This window comes from Sciurus vulgaris (assembly GCF_902686455.1).
Source record: "Sciurus vulgaris genome assembly, chromosome: 2".
Lineage (NCBI taxonomy): Eukaryota > Metazoa > Chordata > Mammalia > Rodentia > Sciuridae > Sciurus > Sciurus vulgaris.
The window spans coordinates 134,854,507-134,874,078 of NC_136462.1; the positions used below are offsets into that span (position 1 = coordinate 134,854,507).

The 19,572-nt window shown below is 47.7% G+C and overlaps 1 protein-coding gene across 1 annotated transcript in view; it reads right to left on the minus strand.

Moving 5' to 3' along the window:
• ALDH1A3 (aldehyde dehydrogenase 1 family member A3) overlaps nt 1-18,182 on the minus strand; it is a 35,719-nt gene extending 17,537 nt beyond the window's left edge. Inside the window, exons 1-8 of the mRNA XM_079122178.1 lie at nt 17,818-18,182; nt 12,909-13,013; nt 10,333-10,473; nt 5,739-5,868; nt 5,354-5,415; nt 4,325-4,453; nt 2,571-2,684; nt 4-106 (exon numbers count right to left, since the gene is read on the minus strand). Of these exons, the coding sequence (XP_078978304.1) occupies nt 4-106; nt 2,571-2,684; nt 4,325-4,453; nt 5,354-5,415; nt 5,739-5,868; nt 10,333-10,473; nt 12,909-13,013; nt 17,818-17,916 (883 nt within the window). The 5' untranslated portion in view covers nt 17,917-18,182. The remainder of the gene's footprint in view (nt 1-3; nt 107-2,570; nt 2,685-4,324; nt 4,454-5,353; nt 5,416-5,738; nt 5,869-10,332; nt 10,474-12,908; nt 13,014-17,817) is intronic.
• Nucleotides 18,183-19,572: the final 1,390 nt, after the last annotated feature.

Here is a 19,572-nt window from a genome sequence, read left to right on the forward strand (position 1 = left end):
CACAGTCGGCATCGGCACACACGATACAGGGGTTCTTGCCCCCAAGCTCCAATGTCACCCTCTTCAGATTGCTCCGGGAGGCAGCTTCTTTAACAAGCTTTCCAACCTTTGGGATAAAAAAAAAAACAGCCAGATTAAACCTTGGACATGACTGAATGTAGCTGAAATGTACATGCCAGTGAATGTCGTGGACAAGCCTGGGAGGCAGCACTGCAGGGCCAGGGTACTTGCCTAGGGGGACCAGAGTCTTTCATGTAGCTCCCCTGGCCTCTGCATCTCCCCTTAGACTGATTTGACATCCTGGAGCCTCTCCACTCACAGGTGTGGACGGGAGTCTCTGGAAGACCCTGAGATTCACCCACTGGCACAGCCATCTACTTGCCTTCCTCAGCACCTACCCCTCTGGGCCCAGCAGGCTGGCCCAGCTCATCTGACAAGGACTCAAGGCACTGAGATATTGAGAGGCGACTCCTCTACCTCTCAGTCGTGATGGTAGCAATAGCTGAAATTCCGACAGCCCAGCAGTGAAGGTGTGACTCCTTGGTATAATCTGAGGGAAGCTTTGAGAATTAGGACTGAAGCCAGCGTAGTAGGTAGGCAGAGAATTGATGCATGATGAAGAAACAGGAGAATCATCCATCAGAGAGCAAACAGCAATGCTCAGCCTCCTTCCCATGCCCATTGGTCTCTCCCATTGTCCAATGTCCCCCTGGAAAGACCCTTAGAGACCACTGTAGATGCTGAGTTCCAAGAGCTGGACAACTGGCAAAAGGCAGGGCTGAGGTTCTTCTCCCAATTTTGAGGGAGGAGTACATTTTAAAAGTCAGCAAGCTCAGATTGGGCATGTAGTTCAGTGGTAGAAGGCTTGCACAGGATGCATAAGGCTCTGGGCTTCATCCCCAGCACTATGAAAATAAAATAAAAAAATAAAATAAAATAAAATCTGTAAACTCATGGGTGATGGCCGGGAAATGCATATTCAAATGAAATTCACACTCTCCTTTTGTCTTTCCATTTGGTAAAAACTGAAATGGTATTGTTGAGAATATAGGAAAACAGGCACTCATCAATATTGTCCCTAAAGTGGAGGATGAGATTCAGCAGTATTGATAAAAAATTTCAAAGTGAAAACTTGATTCAGAGAATCCATGTTAAGGAAATGACTGTGTAATAGAGAGATATGCTCATAGCCTTCAAGGACATATTTTCCGAATACATCTGTTCTTAAATTGTCGTATAGTCATTATAACAAGGGAAGCTGTCCATGACCTATTAGGAGGTACGAAAAACCAAACGTAGGAAATTAACTACAACATGATCCCATTAGTAAATCCATGTGTGTATGGATATGGGAACCATCTGGGAGAATTCCCAAGAAATGACAATGGTCAGCCTTGGGGCAGTTCCTGGAACATGAGATGAGAGAAGACACAGATGTCCCCTTTAATTTATATGCATCTGTATGTGGAATTATCATACTTAAAAAAGAAATGAATAAGTGCTTCCCATGTGACAAATATTTCTACCTCCATTCTAATTGAATCCAACCAGGAACCTACATCTCCTTCCTGGAACCCTGAAGGAGGGTGCTAGTGTCCTCTGCTTTGACACCCAGGGTGGACATTATAAAAGAGTATAGTCAGAATCAAGTTAAGCCCTAATCTAAAGCCACCGAGGGCAGCCAGTGCTCTGTGTGCAGAACTAAGCAGTTGACCTACACCGGGTTCAATGGCCAGGACAGAGACTTGGCTCCTGTCTTCTAGTAGCTCCCCTATCTTCTCACACAGCAGCAAAGTTGTCCCTGCCCCTCCCAAGCTTCTGTGCAGATGTCCTATGCCTTCTCTAGGTGACCATAAATCCAGCTGGGTGCTACCTGCTTTACTCAAAAGCCAATGCCAAGCAAGTAGCCTCTGTGGCCCCAAGGATTGGTGGCCAGAGGGCACCTCCCGAAGGGGTGCTTTTCTGCCTGAGTAGCCTTGTTGCCCTCAGCTATAAAATTTGCCTCAACAACCCACCCTACCCTGCCATAAATTGCCATCCTGGAACAGGCTGGGTTTGCCTTTGTACTTCCCCTGGAGACAAGTATCCTCATTATGGATAGATTATCAGTGAACTAGGTTAAATTTACTAGGCATTCAGTATTTCTCTGTGTGTTGTCCATTTTCCCATCACTTTGTCTTTTTCTTTTCCATTGATTTATAGGAACACATATGAAGGATGCAAACCCTTGGTGATCTGCATATATTACAACTGGCTTTCTCTCGTTTGTTAATTATCCCTTAATTATGAGCCACATGGATGTCTTACATTTTTATTTTATTTTCCCTTTCAATTTTTTATTCTAAGGCTTCTGAGTTCTGTTAGATGTCTATTTAGTCTAGAAACTAATATTTATTTAGTCTATTAGGTATTTATTTAGTTTTTTTTTTTTACTGATTGTTATGCACTAAAACATGATTAAATTTGGAAAGCAAAAACAAATTATATTTGAGTTTCTTAAAGGAAACATTTGCAGGTCTCAAGTGATATAGCTGCTGCCACTTGTACCAGCAGCCTGTGAGGAGGATTACCTCTGTGGAACCGGTGAAGGCTATCTTGTTGATCTGAGGGTGAGAAGAAATTGCTGCTCCCACCGTAGGCCCAAATCCTGGCACAATATTCACCACACCTGGAGGGAACCCGACCTGGGAAGAAATCGAGATGGCATCAGAGAAAAAGAACAGACCAGCGTCAGTCACAGACCACCTGTGGGTGGTGGGACCATAGCCTCGTGATGTTCCCAAGCACAGCAGCGTCCTCACAGTAAGCCTGGGCCCAGGTCACACCCCCCAGGATCCATACACAGTCAGCTGCAGGTACCCTGGGAGCCCACCTGGGTTCCTCACCCCCTCCTGCCAGTCCAGGGAACAGGCTGGGCTCCTCTAAGAAGGGTCTTCCACCTGAGAGGGCTCATGAGCAAATGCGCAGTGATACCACAAGGTGGCACTGGCCCTCTTGTAGCAGAGTACCATCCAGTGTGTATGTGTGCATGCAGGGGAGTGTGTGTGTGTGTGTGTGTGTGTGTGAGAGAAAGAGAGAGAGAGAGAGAGAGAGAGAGAGAGATAGAGAGAAGTGTCAGAGTGTGTGCAGGTGTGAGTACGCATGTGCATGTGTATGTCAGTGTCTACGTGTGAACATGTGTATATATATGTGTGTGCATGTGAGTGTGCACATGCGTTGAGGGAAGGAAAGGTGCTTTGGTCACAAACTCCTAGGCTCAGAGGTACCTGCAAAACATCCTTCCCAAGTTACACTGTTCATTTTTAAATTTATGTTGCAAATGGAACAAGCAATCACTCCCTCCACGTCCTTTGCTTATTCAGCCTGGCTCACACAGGAGTTGGCACCTCCTGAAGACAGGGGCTGCCACAGCTTTCGCACTCACTCCCCGTATGTCACACATTTGAGGGCTTCTCATTAACCACAAACACCACACGCTGAACAAGGCGGAGGATGCTACTCCTGACATGTCCCATGTCTTGCTTAAAAAAAAATGTCATTTTAAAAAGTAAAGAGTTTAGGACACAGGGTTTCAATCTCTACTTTCCTATTTTTTTAAGTCATTATTTTAGAATCAACAAGTCCAGTCAATCTAATGATCACATTCTATAACACTAGTCAAAAGAAAGGAAAAGGCAGGTTTATTATCCATTGTCCCAACCTTGATTGCGGGAATACAGGACATGCATCCCAGTATGAACCCAGCAGAGAAGTGAAGGGAAAGGGTCTTTTCTCCCATACCTCTTTTCTAAGTCTTTGCTACATACAAGTTGATGATGGAATGAATAAAATAGGTTGCCAGGTGTGTCTGGGAGGCGGTGTCCCTAGGGGGAAGATGGTTGCTGGCAGAGCAGAGGGCACTGATGGGGAGTCCCCTGGGGCAGCCTGGCATTGCTGTGCTATTTAGCTAGCACTGGTGGGGTCCCTCCTCCAGGGGAAAAGAGAACCATTTTACACCCCTAAACTCCACAGGACAAAGAACTCCCTCTTGGGTGACCCTCCTGCAAATCCTCTAGACAAAACATTGAGTTCTAAACCACAGGTTTGAGCCCATAATAAGAGTGGCATGTTCTCACTGGGACCACTGGGAGGAATGGTGTTTCTTCCAGCTCAGTGACCACAAGCAGGAGAAAGAAAGCACAGTTGCCAAACAAAACACAGGGAACCGTTCCTTTCCCACTCCATCGTGAGCTGGCTGCCACTGTCACGTCTTGTGACAGTGAGTGGTTCCTGGGAGTGGAAATGTGATCAAGAACACATAATATTTTCTTTTTGGATGTCTTACCTCTTTGATTAGAGAGCCCAGATAGAGGGCGGTGAGGGGGGTCTGCTCCGCTGGCTTCAGGACCACAGTGTTCCCACAGCAGAGAGCGGGCGCCAATTTCCATGCCAGCATCAGCAGAGGGAAGTTCCACTGGGACAGAGCACAAGGAAGGCCTTGGGGGCTGGGGTCCACCACCACACCCTCACCCCAGGTGCCCAACAATGCCTCTGGGGAGGATGCCACTTGCTTTTCACCACCTAGATTTGAGGCTGAAGGGGCAACATAGGAGTGTGCCATGGTCAGAGCTGCATCCCTAAACTGCACTTGTGAGACCCTGATGGGCATGTAGCCTATGAGGGAATGCGACTGGATATATACAACAGTCCCCTTCAAAATGTTTGCTGCAGGGGTGACCTCCTCCCTGCCTGTGGAGCACTTTTTCAATCTTCACTTCAGGCTGCTGACTGCCTCCTCAGCTCCCAGCCCTATTGCCACACTGGGCACCTGGGCTTTCCAAGCAGATGGGCAGCATCATTGCTTCCCTGGGGCACCTATGAGCATTGACACTGCCCATTGAATACAGTCCCAGCCTCTGAGCAGCGAAGGCTGCCGGGGTGGGCCTCTGCCACCTGACACAGGTGCTCAACCCCAACTGACCTCGGCCCCCACTTGCTGTTTCCTTCCAAGCAGCCCCACCACTTCCACAGCTTCGCCCAAGCCACTCCTGCTTGGAAAGCTTTTCCTATTAAACATGTCTTTCTTATCCTTTAAGGCCCAACTAGGAAACCACCTCCTAGGGATACGGGTCATTCCTAACCACTGGTTGGAATATACCATGCCTTCTGCCAAACACCTAGAGCTGGCCTCTGGAGAGCAGAAATGGGGTCTGACCTATTTCAAGAGCCCTCACCTCTGATGCCATGCCACCAAACACATGCACAATCAGTACTGGCACAACGCACAAACACACACCCGAAATTGGCTCCAAAGGACACAGAGACGTAGGGTGGGATTTACACAGAGTCTATCAGGAGAAGCTGTCGGACTTACTGGAGTGATGGCCCCACACACACCGACGGGCTCATGCCTGGTGAAGCACACAACATTGTCATCTGGAAGAAAGGTGACCCGGTGGGGAAGAATACTCTCACTTAATCAAGGTTGAGCACTTCAAGCAGTGAAGGCAGGAAGGAGACCCAGAACCCCATGAGGGTGCCGGCTCCAAGTCTTGTCTGTTATACAAGGAGTGATTTGAACTTGACTTCAAACATGAAGTAAGTTCCGTAGGAGAAGAAGCAGCATAGTACCATTTCATGGGGGTGGGGATAGATAGGGAAATGGCTTGGAGGGGCTCTGAAGGGGACACCTGGAGGAAGAGAAGACAAAGCCCCAAAGAGACCCCCAATGAGGCCAGAGTCTGTCCTGCTTGACTCACCTGTGGGGATGGTCCTGCCCTGGATTTTGTCTGCCCACCCTGCAAAATATCTGAAGGTCTTAATACAGCCCTCCAGGTCAATGAAAAAGGCATGAAGGAACGGCTTCCCTGTATCCATTGTCTCCAGGGTCTGCAATAACAAGATGACATCCACTGTAGAGGCGGCTTTCTTTTAACTGTCAGGTTGTTAAAAATGGAGGAGAAGACATAGACCTGAGTCCTACGTGTCACTTTGGAAAGTGCAATGCTAAATCAAGATTGACCTAAGATCAGCCTGGGCTGCTTTTTTTGCCAAATGCCTGAAGCTGGGGGCTCAGCTAGGGCTTTGGGCAGGTGTAGTCCTGAAAGGTTCATTGGAAGCCTCACTAGGAAGGAATCCTCAATGCCATTTGGTCTTTATCCAGAGCACAGGGGCCTCAGCTCTCTGACCTGGACATGTGAACCTGTGCTTTCTGAGGAAGCTCTGGGAAGTTTGGCTAGTGAAAAAGTGGCTTTCTCTAACAAAAGAGAAAGGGAAGGCATTGGTTCCTCCCTCTCAGCAGGGCTGGCCAGTGTGGCCCTGGAAAGAGTGATGGAGCTGAGAAGGGCCGTGCCACCATTACAAAGATGCTATGCTTCCCCACTGCACTGCTGTGGCCGGAAGCAGAGCTGGGAGGGAGCAGCTCGTGTACTACGGAGGGAGTTGGTTACACAGGGCTAGCGAGCGTGCAGCAGCTCAATGCAGGGATTCTTTTCTATTTCCAGCCTGTGGTAAAGAGAACCCCTTTGTCCCTTAGACAAGCAACCCCAGTGGAACCCAGCACTGAAACTGTCAGTCATCCATCTCTGCAGGAAGTGGCCACCCTGACACATAGCCCAGGGCTGGATTCCTGCGGAAGCATCAATGGAGTGAGAAGATGATGTAAAAAGGAAGGCAGGCAGGAAGAACGGCCTCTGCTCCTATGTGGGGCTTTGACCCTAATGCACGGGCATGGGTCCCATCCCGAGTGGGGCATTGCCACTTCCACTTAAAGGTGCAGACCGTGAAGCTGACAGATCCCAGTGACTCAACCACAGGTACCCAGACAGCCAGAGCTGAACTTGGGGTGTCCACCAGCACAGTGACTGCCATTCGGGTGTCGGCCACTGGGGCATTTGCATCTTGGAAGACTTGAGATGCTTGGGTCTCCTCTATAATATCTTTGCTTCAGGGATGAGCCAACTCCCCTCTAAATAGCAGGCCACTCTGATTAATGCTAGCTGAGAAGACTTGGGTAAGATCTTGAATATCTCCCTGCCTCAGTTTCCTCATCTGTAAGCTGAGCATAACAACAGGCTCCCTCCTAGTCTGGTGTGAGAGTGAGGAGTCAGTTACCTAGACCACTGCATGTGCCATGCTAGTGTTCCAAAGGAGAGCCATGACTGATTTTCCCTTTAGGCACCACACAGGTGCTTGGTGACCCTCCCCTGGGGGCTGGAGAAGACAGGGCTATGGGAAGCTGAAGATGATAGGACAGCCCTGGGTCCAAGGTGTGTGTCCCATCCCCAGAAGCTGCCACTTAGGGACCAAGTCAGGCCAGTGTGACATTCAGTAAACTGTTCCTTTGGCTCCTATTGATTCATATTCCAAGGTGGAACTTTTAATTTCCCAGGAAAAACTTAGCAATTGCAAGTAATACCAAAAAGGTCTCCAGCACTCAGCTACTCTGCCTGTTGATGGAACCAGGAGTTTATTCTTGGCTTTTTTGGGGAATAGGACAAGGGAGAAGACTTTGGCATCGTGGCTACATTTGCAGCGTTTTTAAACTATAACTATCCACCTCTAGTCCTGGCTTTCCACCTCTTGCTGGGAGACCTTGGACAAGCTACTTACTCTCTCCAGTCCTCAGTTTTCTTATCTCCTAAATGGATAATAAATACTGCAGGTCAAGTACTTATAAGCCAGCTGCACGGAGAGGATTAAATAAGCATTGGGTGTTTTTATTTTTTTAATCATTAGCTTTATCATGAACTTACTGGAGTGATAATATGAATTTTCCAGGTTCGTTTAATGGAATCTATCTAAGAAAATTCCAGGTCACAATAGGTTCAGACAGAAAATTTTTTAAAAAATAAAAATTCACAGGTGAAAGAGTGGACTGGAATCAACCTAAGAACCAAGTGTTAGCTACTGAATGGAACAGTTGCCTCTTAACCTACTTACTGTCATGGTTCAACCAAAGCATACCACAGCCACTCCTAAATTTATTTCCTTTAGCATTTTAGGAGAAAAATGTGTCCTCTGAATAATTAAGACCCAGCAACCATGAGATACTGAAGAAGGACAGAAAGGAGTGGCAGGTGGGAACTGCCCTGCATGGCCCACATGTCCAGGCATTAAGTGAGAGGACCCAGAAATGGCACTCAGGGAGAGACTACAGGAAAGCCCCTATTTGGAAGCTCCCAAAATGAGCACCTAAGAGCCACGGCCTGGGCCCAGGGTGCTTCTGCAAGGGAGAGAAAGTCAGGGGCCACTGGATTCCCCTACATCTGTTTCCAAACATTGAACACAGAAAAAACACCCAGCTCTGTCAAACCACTAAGCAGCAAGAGAATAAGAAGAATGGAGGCACTTGCTGCTTGCGAATGCAGGAAACCATATCAAGGTGGAGAATGAGGATGCCTGCCTGTGATGTGGCTGGAGTTTTAAAAACCATAGTTGCCTGTAATTCCCTTGTCCCTTTCATGTTTTGGCAAAGAACTGGATCTTATTTCTTGTGGACAGCGAGGTCCTGATGGCAGGGGAGATTTACTGGGTGGTGCCCGGAGTTCCTCCAGTGCTCCTCTTCTGCTATCAAAACACAGCCAAACTGGGACAATGGGGTGGATGAAGACGAAGGTGGCCTTGCAGCCACTGCTCCCAGGATGATACTGACACTGAGGACGGGGTGGGGAGGGGTGCCCAGGGCACATCCTTTCCAGCCTGCTATTAGTCCACATGGACATTGCAGACTGATGAGCTCATGCCGGGCGAAAACAGAAATGTTTTTGAAAAAGCCAGTTTGGCAGCTTGAGAGTCAAGGCTGGCTTTCGGTGCAGGAAGAAACCAGAGGCTCGGTGGAGAGAAGAGCTCTCTCTGGAGGAAGCTATCCTCACCCTGATTTGGATTCAGCGAACAAACCAACTGGCCACTGGGAGGGAGGGAGGGAAGGGAGGAAGGAAGGAAGGAAGGAAGGGGGCCCTAGTTTCTCTGCGGAGCTGCCCTTGGGGAAATGCACCCAAGAGTTCCTCTGCCTCTGGCAAACATATTCAGGGTCAAAAGCAACTCTAAGTCCTGGCTGACACCAGGATGCTTCTTGAAACAGGTGCTTCTTGTCCTCAACATAAGAAAAGCCATTTTTCCAAATCAAAGGCCCCAACGAAAATTCCTCTCCTATAAATCGAGTCTCAAGGTTTAGAATACATTTTAAAAACAGGTGTGTGAGCCACACAAAGGATGGATGTGTAGGTTGCAAACCAGTGGCCCCGGATGTCCTCTAGTCACCCGCCTCAACATCAAACAAAGGTCTGAGGGTCTTGTTAAAGAACACATTTACAACATATGAAGGCCTTCACAGCCCCAGATCATGGGCTGGGCTGCCTGATATCCCCATATCCCCATTTTACAGCTGAGGAACTAAGGCATCTAAAAATTAGTGGCCGGCAGGCATGTAGCTGGGGTTATTAGAATCTAGGCCTTCACACAACACTAATATTACAACTGCTAATATTAGTAATAACCCTCATGTAGTTAGTGCTTCCTACATGCCAGGGACTCTGTTAAGAATTTTAAATGGAACATTCTTAAAACACTTAGACATCATTGTTAGTGAAATTTTACATAAAGAAATAAATCTCAGAGATGTTAAGAAACTTGTCCAAGGTCACACAGCTAGTAAGTGGCAGAGTTAGGATTTGAACCCATATCTTTCATTCTCTGAGGTTTCCTATAACCAGGCTCTCCTGCCTTTACCACTATTCTACACACACTCACCCCTGCTCGATTCAGGGGTAATATAGAAATGATTTTAAGTCATTTTTTTTCTATAAATGATGGGCATTTATTTTAATAAGTATTAGGAAAAAAACCACAACCAGCACTTTAAACCTGTAGTTTCATGCATAGTATTACATTAACCCCCCCCACCCCCACATCCATGGAGGACAGGGTCCAAATTCTTGGATTCCTGAAAATGCAGGTAGTACCTAACCCAATATTACCGTTTTTTCTACACATACACACCTATGATACAGATCTAGTTTATAAATCAGGCACAATGAGAGATTAACAATAATAACTAAAAGTAAAATAGAACGATTTTAACAGAATACTATAGTAAGTTATTTAAAACTTATAAATTGCTTTTTCTAGAATTTTCCACTTAATATTTTTGAACCAGGATTGACCATGGGTAAGTAGTCATATAAAGGGAAACCTCAGAGAAGTGGGTACTACTGTATACAGGATGAGGTCAAATTTAAGTTTAAAGGAAACCAATGTGAAAAAGAAAAAATATTGAGTACATAAACATGTAAGTGGGACCAGGATGCTACCCAGTCCGTGGTCCCCAAGTGCAAATGCCCCAAGGTTACTCACGGCCAGGATGGCACGGTCCCTCTCCACCAGATCAGCCAGCTGGTGCAGCAGCCTGCCCCGGCTCAGGGCATCCAGGCGGCGCCACGGGGAGTCCCTCTGGAAGGCGGCTTGTGCAGCCTCCACGGCCTTGTCCACATCAGGCTGAGTGGCCAAAAGGACAGAAGAGCATGTCACCTTTTGATGCAACCACAGTTTGGGACCACTCTGTGGTGAGTAATTGAGAACAGCAGCATGTAGCTGCTGCAGCACGGAGGAGGGCGCAGCACAGAAGTGAAGCTTCGATCACCTGAATATGGAGGTGTGTGTGGGGGGGTGTTCTCTTTTTCCTTTGCATCTTTAGTCTTTTCAAAATTTCTACTATGGCCAAGTATTCACCTCCTTTCTGATTCAAAGAACATTTTAATAAAGTCACCAACCTTAAGTATTTTTCTTGGTGACTCAGGTATGAAAAGATTTTTCCACTGTGGTCCAAGAGGGAGGATTGGGGGAGGTGATTCCTGCTTCTGTAGATTGAAGAACTGATCACACTGGAAGAGTCTGCAGTCATCTGTAGTCAGGCAGGGGCAGTGACAGCCATGGAGGCCCTTTTCTGCTCAGCCTCATTGTACCCCATGGGTGCAGAATGGTTGCACCATTTTACCAACAGGAGCTGGATCTTTTGTGCACTGAGAATAATTACAAAGGAACCATTTTTATAGTTGCTGTAGTGGTGGTGGCGGTGGGGCTGGAGGTTGAACCCAGAGTCTTTCGCGTACCAGGCAAGTGCTCTACCACTAGGTCACACCTCTAGCCCGGAATCTCCTTCTTAAAAGGAAAAAAGTCAGAGTTATTTAGAAGAGCATCACCTATCCTCATTTTTCAGGAAGAATGGGCTTCAAGGTTCTGGTTGCTGATGGGCAGTGATCCATCCTGAAGGCTGCTCTGAGTCCCTTCCCCTGGAGGTGCAGCAGGCAGCGGGCATGGGACATCAGTCAGGAGGGGATTGCACCAAGGTTCTGTCTCCAAAGTTTGCATGGGGGTGAGCAAAAGCTTTGGCAAGGGAGATACTGGGACACTGGATTACTTGTTCTGGGCTCTGGGGTAGAGACCAGGACCTCTCCAGCTATAGGGGATAGGTGGGGCAAGGGTCTCAGTTTCCTCTCTGACACCCATGTGGGACACTTGGGAATCATCCAGTGGGAATCCCATTCAGCATCATGGCCTCCCTGCCAGAGCTCATGTGCTACTTTCTTTGAAGACAGAGTTTAGGATAAGAAGTCATATGGAGGGGGTATCTATGTGGGGAACCACTGTGTATTGCATGTGTATCATAAGACTGTTCCTCATGGGAGAAAATCCAAGCCTACATCACTCACACAACCATTACCCCACTCATTTCAACATCACTAATACACTGATTAAGAATAGCTATCCAGCCAGGAGCAGTGGTGTATGCCTGTAATCCCAGCACCTTGGGAGGCAGAGGCAGGAGGATAGGGAGTTTAAAGCCAGCCTCAGCTTAGCAACTCAGTGAGACCCATGTTTCTAAGTGAAATATAAAATAGGACTGGGGATGTGACTCAGTGGTTAAGTGCCCCTGGGTTCTATCCCCAGTACCAAAAAGAAAAAAAAAAAATCTATCCAAGCTGGGCATTATGGTACACACCTCTAATTCCAGCTACTCCAGAGGCTGAGGCAGGAGGATTTTAAGTTCAAGGTCAGCCTTGGTAATTTAGCAAGGCCCTGTCTCACAATAAAAAACAAAAAGGGCTGAGGATGTAGACCAGTGGTTACAGTGCCCTTGGGTTCAATATCCAATATTAGGAAAGAGGAAGAAGAAGACGAAGAATATAGGCAGAAGGACTGGCTGAACACAAGGGCAGCCTGTACAATATAATGAAAACCCCCATCTCAAAAAAAAAAAAAAAAAAAGAATATCTGTATTCTGGTGGTTGAAGAGGGGTTCATGTTTCCCCTTTTTTTTTTTACTGTACAAGACCTTAACCTCTAATCTTTCAGTTCAAAATACACTTTATGGCCTTGAAATATTCCTTAGCTTCTATAGAATAACATAGACCCCACACTAGTCAACAGGCCACACAGACTCCAGCTTTACACAATCATGGAAGTTCCTAGTAGAAGAGAAATCTGGTGATTACATGACATTATGACTACCCCCACATCGCTTGGATTGCAAGTCTTTATTCCTTCAAGCGTATTTTTTTTTTAAAGTGTTTCCTGCCAGAATGCTGCATTTGGTGAAACACCCCAGCCGGAAATGCTTTCTGGAAAGATTCTTTAATGACTCCAGGTTCAAATAATTGATAAAAACCTTTCCTTTAGCCACGTGATGAGGATAGCTGAGGTCATCCTCATAGATGGGGAAACATCTATCAAAGGAGAGTGACTCTTTGCAAAGACCGTCTGTAATTGATCCCATGCAGGACCATGTGTCTGAGTTGCACATACCAACCGGTCAGAGCGATTACTCAGGCCCTACCCCCAGGGTGGGCCCGATCTGTCTTATAGCTAAGCCACACTGCTTCCTTATCCTTCATTTATCTATAATTGAATTACTGGGGAACAGGGGGACTTACCTTATCTCCTTCTTCCACTTCACATATTTTCTCTAGAGTTGAAGGGTTATATGTGGCAAACTTTTTTCCACTCTTGGATTCGTGCCAGTCATTGTTGATAAATATCTAACCAGGAAAGGAAGTGTAACGAATTAGGTTTAAATCAAAATCATATAATTTCAACATGCTAAGGACCTTAGGTAACGTCTTGTCTGCCCTCTCCCCCACAGCTCCCTCCTCCTCCTGGATGTGTTACAGATGAGACCTGGAGAAGACAGAACATCCAGTCACATGACCAAGTTACCAACTGGGAGCAAATTCAGAATTAGAATCCAGGCTGTCGTAATAAAACTAAAGTTGTTTAGAGTTTTTCTAAATTATTATTTTTTTTTAAGCAATATAACATGGGTTCACAAAGAATAGCTGAGTTAAATAGCGGATGTAAATTGAATCCTACACCTTCAAAGACTTTGGGGGAAGATGAAGCAGGTATAGGTATAGAAAGTGATGAGCAATTTGCCTGCTCCTGAAGGGTGTGTAAGCAGTGAGTGTTCCTTTCCTCCTTCCTCCTGCAACCCCAGTAGGATAGCCAAGGACCTTGATTTATAGGAGGATCCTACCATAATCCTTTAGTCTTCATTAATGCACATCAGCACACCCTTCCCTTACATCCCCTTTTAAAGGTGTATTTTCCTGTTGGGCTTGATAAAAACCAGCGTCAGAATACAAAGTTAAATAACTGGGATAGACAATTTTCAGGTTACATTAAGTCACATAACAAAACACTGTCGATATCCAAAATCCAAGAAATAAACCACAAAAGTCACTTCACTGGAAGCCTCAATTATCCAAAACACAGCTAAAATATAAGAATGCAAAAAAAAAAAAAAAAAAAAACCCAGAAAGAAAAAAGAAAGAAAGACACCATGAGCAAACCAAAAAGAACTTGCAAAGTCTATGTATGCACTGAAATGTATGTACTATTTACTCTTAGTTTACTTTAAGTTTTAACCACATTAAAGCAAAGGGGTTTGGAAAAGAACTAGGAACAGAGATGATAGATAATGTACTAAGCACCTTCTGACAGCAATGAGGTCCTAGCTGTCCTGAGAGAGGACAGACAAGGTCTTGCTGCATCTCTGAGAAGGTCTTGTTAGCACAGCCTGTCACCGGGAAAGACCCAGTTGCAGAAATGGCCAAGTATTCCATCAAACACAATGTCCTCAATCATTTCTAAGGACAGAACAGCCCATTGGGATTTCTTTCTTATATCTAGATGATATCATACACATATATTTTTATTCTGCTTCTCTTTGAATTGTTTAAAAGAAGCATTGCGTCACTACGGGGCCAATTCCAATGATTGTGAATTTGATTCATTGCGAACACTTGACTCTCCAATGACGACAGATGAGAGAGGGGAGCCATCTCCTCGAGTGTGCGGCTTGGTTACTTCTCTGGAGTAGGCCCTGTAGTATCAACTCCACAGCTCATGGGGAAGGGAGCCCTAGGTGAGTCTGGCGGGGACAATGCACGGAAGAGAGGCTCTGCCTGGCAGGTGAGCAGAGACCCCCTGCCCTCCCATGTGGAATCCAGAGCTGAGAGCATCTGGTTCCAGAGGGACTCGCCCATTCGACTTCTAGAAGCTCAGCGCCTTCCCTGTGAGGCCAGGCCCCCAGGGAAGCATGCGAGGAAAAGGCTAGGCTACAATTACAGGTTTATTCTTCCAGCTGAAACCAAATCCAAGAGTCCACTTTTGCCATGCAGCAAGTAATCACTCAGTAACAGTGAGAAATTAATAAGTGGAGAAGAGGAGTTAGGTTAGTGTGGGGAGGAAAGCGCGGCCAGGAAGAGAGGCCCATTTGTAGCAAGATGAAATTTCGTGGGTAAGATAATAGAGACGGTCAGTGAAAATTGCTGATTCTAGGTCCTTCCTGGTATCAATTCCAAGGGGGAGGGAAAGTGAGAAGGTGGCAAGACAGAATATAAATAGGGGGGATGGAAACAGATTGCAACGATCGGGTGTCTGTTATACCTCATCTCCAAGCATGCTCCTCAAAAAAAAAAAAAAAAAATTTTTTTTAACTTGGTTGTTCGTGACATTGATCCATAGTCCTTGCTAACCAGCAATTTAAAAAAAAAAAAAAAAATTCAAACTGCTAGACTCTAACCATATCTCCGCATCACAATGTTTTTAATTTAGCAAAGTTATTTTCTTTCTACTACCCTACTAAGCAATCTTGTAAGTGGTTTCTACTGTTGATTTTTCTCTCCACTAAAACAAAACAAAAACGCAAATAAGGAAAGGGTCCATGAACGTAGTCTACCGACAATGCTGACTGTATTGTTTTGAACCCCAAATCAGGATAAAGGACCTAGAAGGGAATTGTTTTCCTTGACTTGTAAACTGGTATGGAACAAACTTTATCCAGTGTAAAATTAAGCAACATTGAGTTGTAGGCAGAATTCACTTTTTACTGAAGGATTGGCACAAAGCTGGAAGGTGCCCTGGACAGAGATCAGGATGGTGATCACACAAGTGAATTCTACTGGCATCATTTTCAGTAACTTCCACTGGCTGTCAGGACACTCAGATAAACTCAAAAGGAATATGTTTTTCAGGAGATTTGGGGGAATTTTATTTTTCATAAAAGAAATAATAAAAACTGGCATTTGAATGAAGCACAAAACTTTAAAGAGAACCTCTGATGTTGGAGGAAACTTTATAAAGAAAGAGTCCCCCTAAAATGGAAGGGGTTGGTATCCTCTGAGGTCTGTGGGGGTCCCCAGAGGGACCCTCCTCTCACCAAAATCACATTGCATGACCCTACTCCCAATGTTAAATCTGGGAACAAGTAAAGAGATTTGACAAAGGCCTCCTTCTGGAAGCTGATTCACCTTGGAAATCACACCATCAAGGCCAGGGCTCAAACTGATCCTACAAGAGCGAGAAGCACCATGAATCAGTTTTGAAAAATAGCAGACCAGGCTGGCTCATATGCTCCATCCAGCCAACCGTTTGCCTTGGGCCTCCATTCTGCACTCCAGCCTCTCCTCCTCCTCTCTACTTCTTCCCTGGGCAGGCAGTCCCCACTACCTCTCAGTCTTCCTGACCAAGGAAGGAGTGTTCACCCACAGTCCCATAGTATGCTAAGGAGAAGCCTCTGTGGAGGTAGGCTGGTGGCAGAGACAGAGCAGGCAGCAGTGTTGTCCCCCATGAGTGTAAAAGGTACACATGGCATCAGGCAGTTGGAGCCCTCTAAGAGTCCCAGCTCAGTTCCTGCACCTTACTACCTTTCCTCAGTGTATGGTAAATAACACATCGCCTTTTTAATGGGTAATGGGGGCACCCATCAAGACAACAGTCACTCATTGCTCTGTGAAATTTCCAAATTCCCCCTCCTTAAGGGCTGCATTTACATATTTAAAGGGTCCTAAGAAATCACAGAGAAAGGGGGAAACTTTTCATGTGTGGCCAGATTGCTCCCATAAGACTGACAAGGTACAAAGTAAAAGGACAATCATACCTTCACTTTCTGCTTCTATAGTTTTACAAAACTCTTTACTAAGCAAAACACCACCACCCAAAACGACAGCAGCCAAGCACCACAAAGTTAGGGTTTGAAAAAATGAAGGCACTATTCTAACCGTCCCCAGAATTTAGGTTGGAATTTTCCCTCTGAAGTTGATACTATTAAGGAAACTCCTTTAAAAACAATTTTCAGCCTTTGCTGTAGATTACAGAGCCATCTGAAAACAGTCAATCTAAATGTCATGTAATTTAAATGTCCACACAACCCATTTGGGGAATTAAGTGTCAAAAAACCAAAACCCGAAGGCCACACATAATGGTCTGCCACTTTCTCTGCTTGATTAAAATTATTTGAGAGAGAGAATCGCTTCTTTTGAAAGTAAAATCGATGAGGGAGTTTTCTAAGCATTGTGTTAGCTGGAGTTGGGAACTACCGACAAGAGGAGACAAAATTGGGAGAAGTAAAGTCTTCTGCTGTCGTAGGCCTGCGGCGCTGAAGAGCCCCCTCCCTCCCAATCAGCACAGGGCGAAGAACCCAGACACTCCGGGGTGACCTCCCTCAAGACTGGCTCCTGGCTTCGGCTCCCTAGCTCTCCTCGGCCCCTGCTCCCAGGCATCGCCATCTTCCTCTGCCCCAGGCAGGTGATCTCAACTGCTTTGCCAGAGTTCCAGACTCCTAGGAAAGAGCGCAAAGAAGCAGAGCCCAGTGCGGCAAGGTTGCGACAGAGCCTGGGAGCTCCGACCTTGCCAGGCAGCATCCCCAGACCCAGATCTGGAACTCTGGGGAACAGCGTTCTTGGTCTATAAACACCAGGACAGTTTTATCAGTAAGCTCCTTTCTTCTTTCCTAAGCTCTGCTGGTAAGGTGGGTACAGGCTAAGCACAGAAGGTGCCAGGAGCGTCTCTCATCGCTCCTGAGGTCCTGCAGCCCAATTCTGGCTCCCCATATGGCCCTCGCTCTAGACTCTTTCTTGGAGTTCCCAGGCACCTCGGACCCTCCCAAAGCCCGACTTCTTCAGCCCGGGAAACCATCCCCAAGGTTTGCAGAGAAACTACAGTGCTGCGAGTCACCACAGGGCGACCTCCACTTGCTTTCAGAGGGCCCTTCAAGGGCACGTCGGGGCTGCCCTGAACTACAACCTGGCACCGTCTTCTCACCCTGCTTTGAGGCTTAGAGCCCCCAGCCCCGCCGCCTTTGAGCCTGCCTAGGGCACGAGTTCCCATCCGGGATGCCCCTTGAAAAGTGCGGTTTCGGGAGGGCCTAGCCCGGGCAAGGAACCTCAGGTCTAGGGAGAGTCCAGCGAACTCCCGGCCTGCTGACTCCTCGCCCCGCGCCCCCGGCCCAGCTGCTCAGCGCGAAGTTAGACGGCCGTCGGGTGGGAGGCGCGTCCACCTCACCTTGGTGAACTTGACCTCCAAGTTGTGGATGGGGCGCGGCAGGGCAGGCGGCTTCCTGTCCGGCTGCCCGTTTTCCACGGCCCCGTTGGTGGTGGCCATGGCTCCTCCGCGCTCGCGGGCCCGAGGCGCCTGAGACTGTGGCGCGCCGGCTCAGCTTGGGCGGTGCGCAGCCTGCTCCTGGGGTGACAGCTCCGCGCCGCTTTATGGAGTGCCCCACGCCTCCCGCCCGAGGGGGCCGTCTAATTGGCTGCAGGACCGGAGGACCGGAGGGCGGGCGGGAGTGCGGAAGGGAGGGGAGGGGGCCGGCCCGCCTCACCCGACCCCGCCCGCCGCCCCTGCGGGAGCCCGGCCATCCTCCGCCCGGCCCCGGTGCCGGCTGCTCGGCCCGCGCGCGGACCGCCCGGGCGGTTGCGCCTCGCGCTCTGACTGGAAGTTTGCCCTTGGACAAGCCTTCCGAAGCGCTGCGGGGCTCCGGAAGTCCCAGAGCGGGGACACGGGGTCGGAGCAGGGAGCGGGTGCAGGGACCGCACGCAGTTCTCAGCTGTCTCTCCGCAGTCGGGCGGGTTTGCACCTGCTGCCTCCCCCGTCCCCCGCCGATCCGCACTTGCCCAACATAGACCCGCGCGCCCAGCGGAGTTCGGGAAAGGAGCGCTCGCTAGCTCTGAGTTCTGGTGGTTCGCATATAGAATGGGCATCTGGAAAGGCATCCCCCGCGTCGCTGCCCACGAACCTCCGCATTAGGTCCAACTGCCAGGTCCCCGCTGGTGCTCCAGACCGTCTGAGCCAGGACGCCCGGGTCCACCCTGGGCCTGGCTGGCCTAGAATTTCTCAGCGGCCCTGGGGCATCACAAACCAAGAAAAGAAGGGGAAAGCGAAGTGTCAGGCTCTTTCTGCGTGTGCTGCGCTTTGGAGTCCTGGTGCCACTGGGCCTCTCACTTTCGCAGGCACATCCCACTCTCCGGTCCAGCACCTGGGGTGAAATTATTTTGATTTTTAAAATGCATAAATTAAGCCTCGTTTAAAATGATTTAAATTTAAAAATGATAAAAATAAAAAAACAGCACATTTGATCCTTGTCGCTAATTGTTTTCAGAGTTGAAGCTCTTGTCCTATATGCTGCTCATAACTCCCAGGGAGACAGAGCCAAGTCCAACTCTCATTTTGCCATTTTGGAAAAGCTCCACCACTCCTAAGGACTTGCCCCAAACCCCACATGAGATATGGAAATGGCTTCTCATGCATTCCATTCTTCAGGTGACTGGAACAATGATTCAAGGTATGAAGTCCTAATAAAAGCAGTGGTTTAATCCTCCAATAGGCTCAGGCCCTTCAGTCCATCTCCTTTTGCTAGCAATCCCCAGTGATTGACAACTAGGTGGTGGGACTCTCCTGTTTTCCTGAAGCTTCTTTGGTTTTTCAGTGTCCTCAGTGTCCATCTTTGTCCCCTTCCTGGCTGCAGTATCACTGGGTGTCTTCTGGATAGTGGGGTACACTTTTAAGCTTTTGGAAAGTCCCCATCTGACCACCTGCCCTCAGTGATGGAAAGGGCTTGTGCAATTATAGGTTGGAATGTGCAGGTGAGGCTGGGAAAGGGGGACAATGGGACTGCTGAGTGGGCCAGGGTTAGTCAACATCTTGCAAATCTATCTTTGATGTTAGGCACACTAACACTGGTGAATCCCAGAGAGAAGCCACCTCCTTTCACAGGTATTCTTGCCAATTCTTGGGCTCCCTGACTCCCTGACTGGCCCTGTG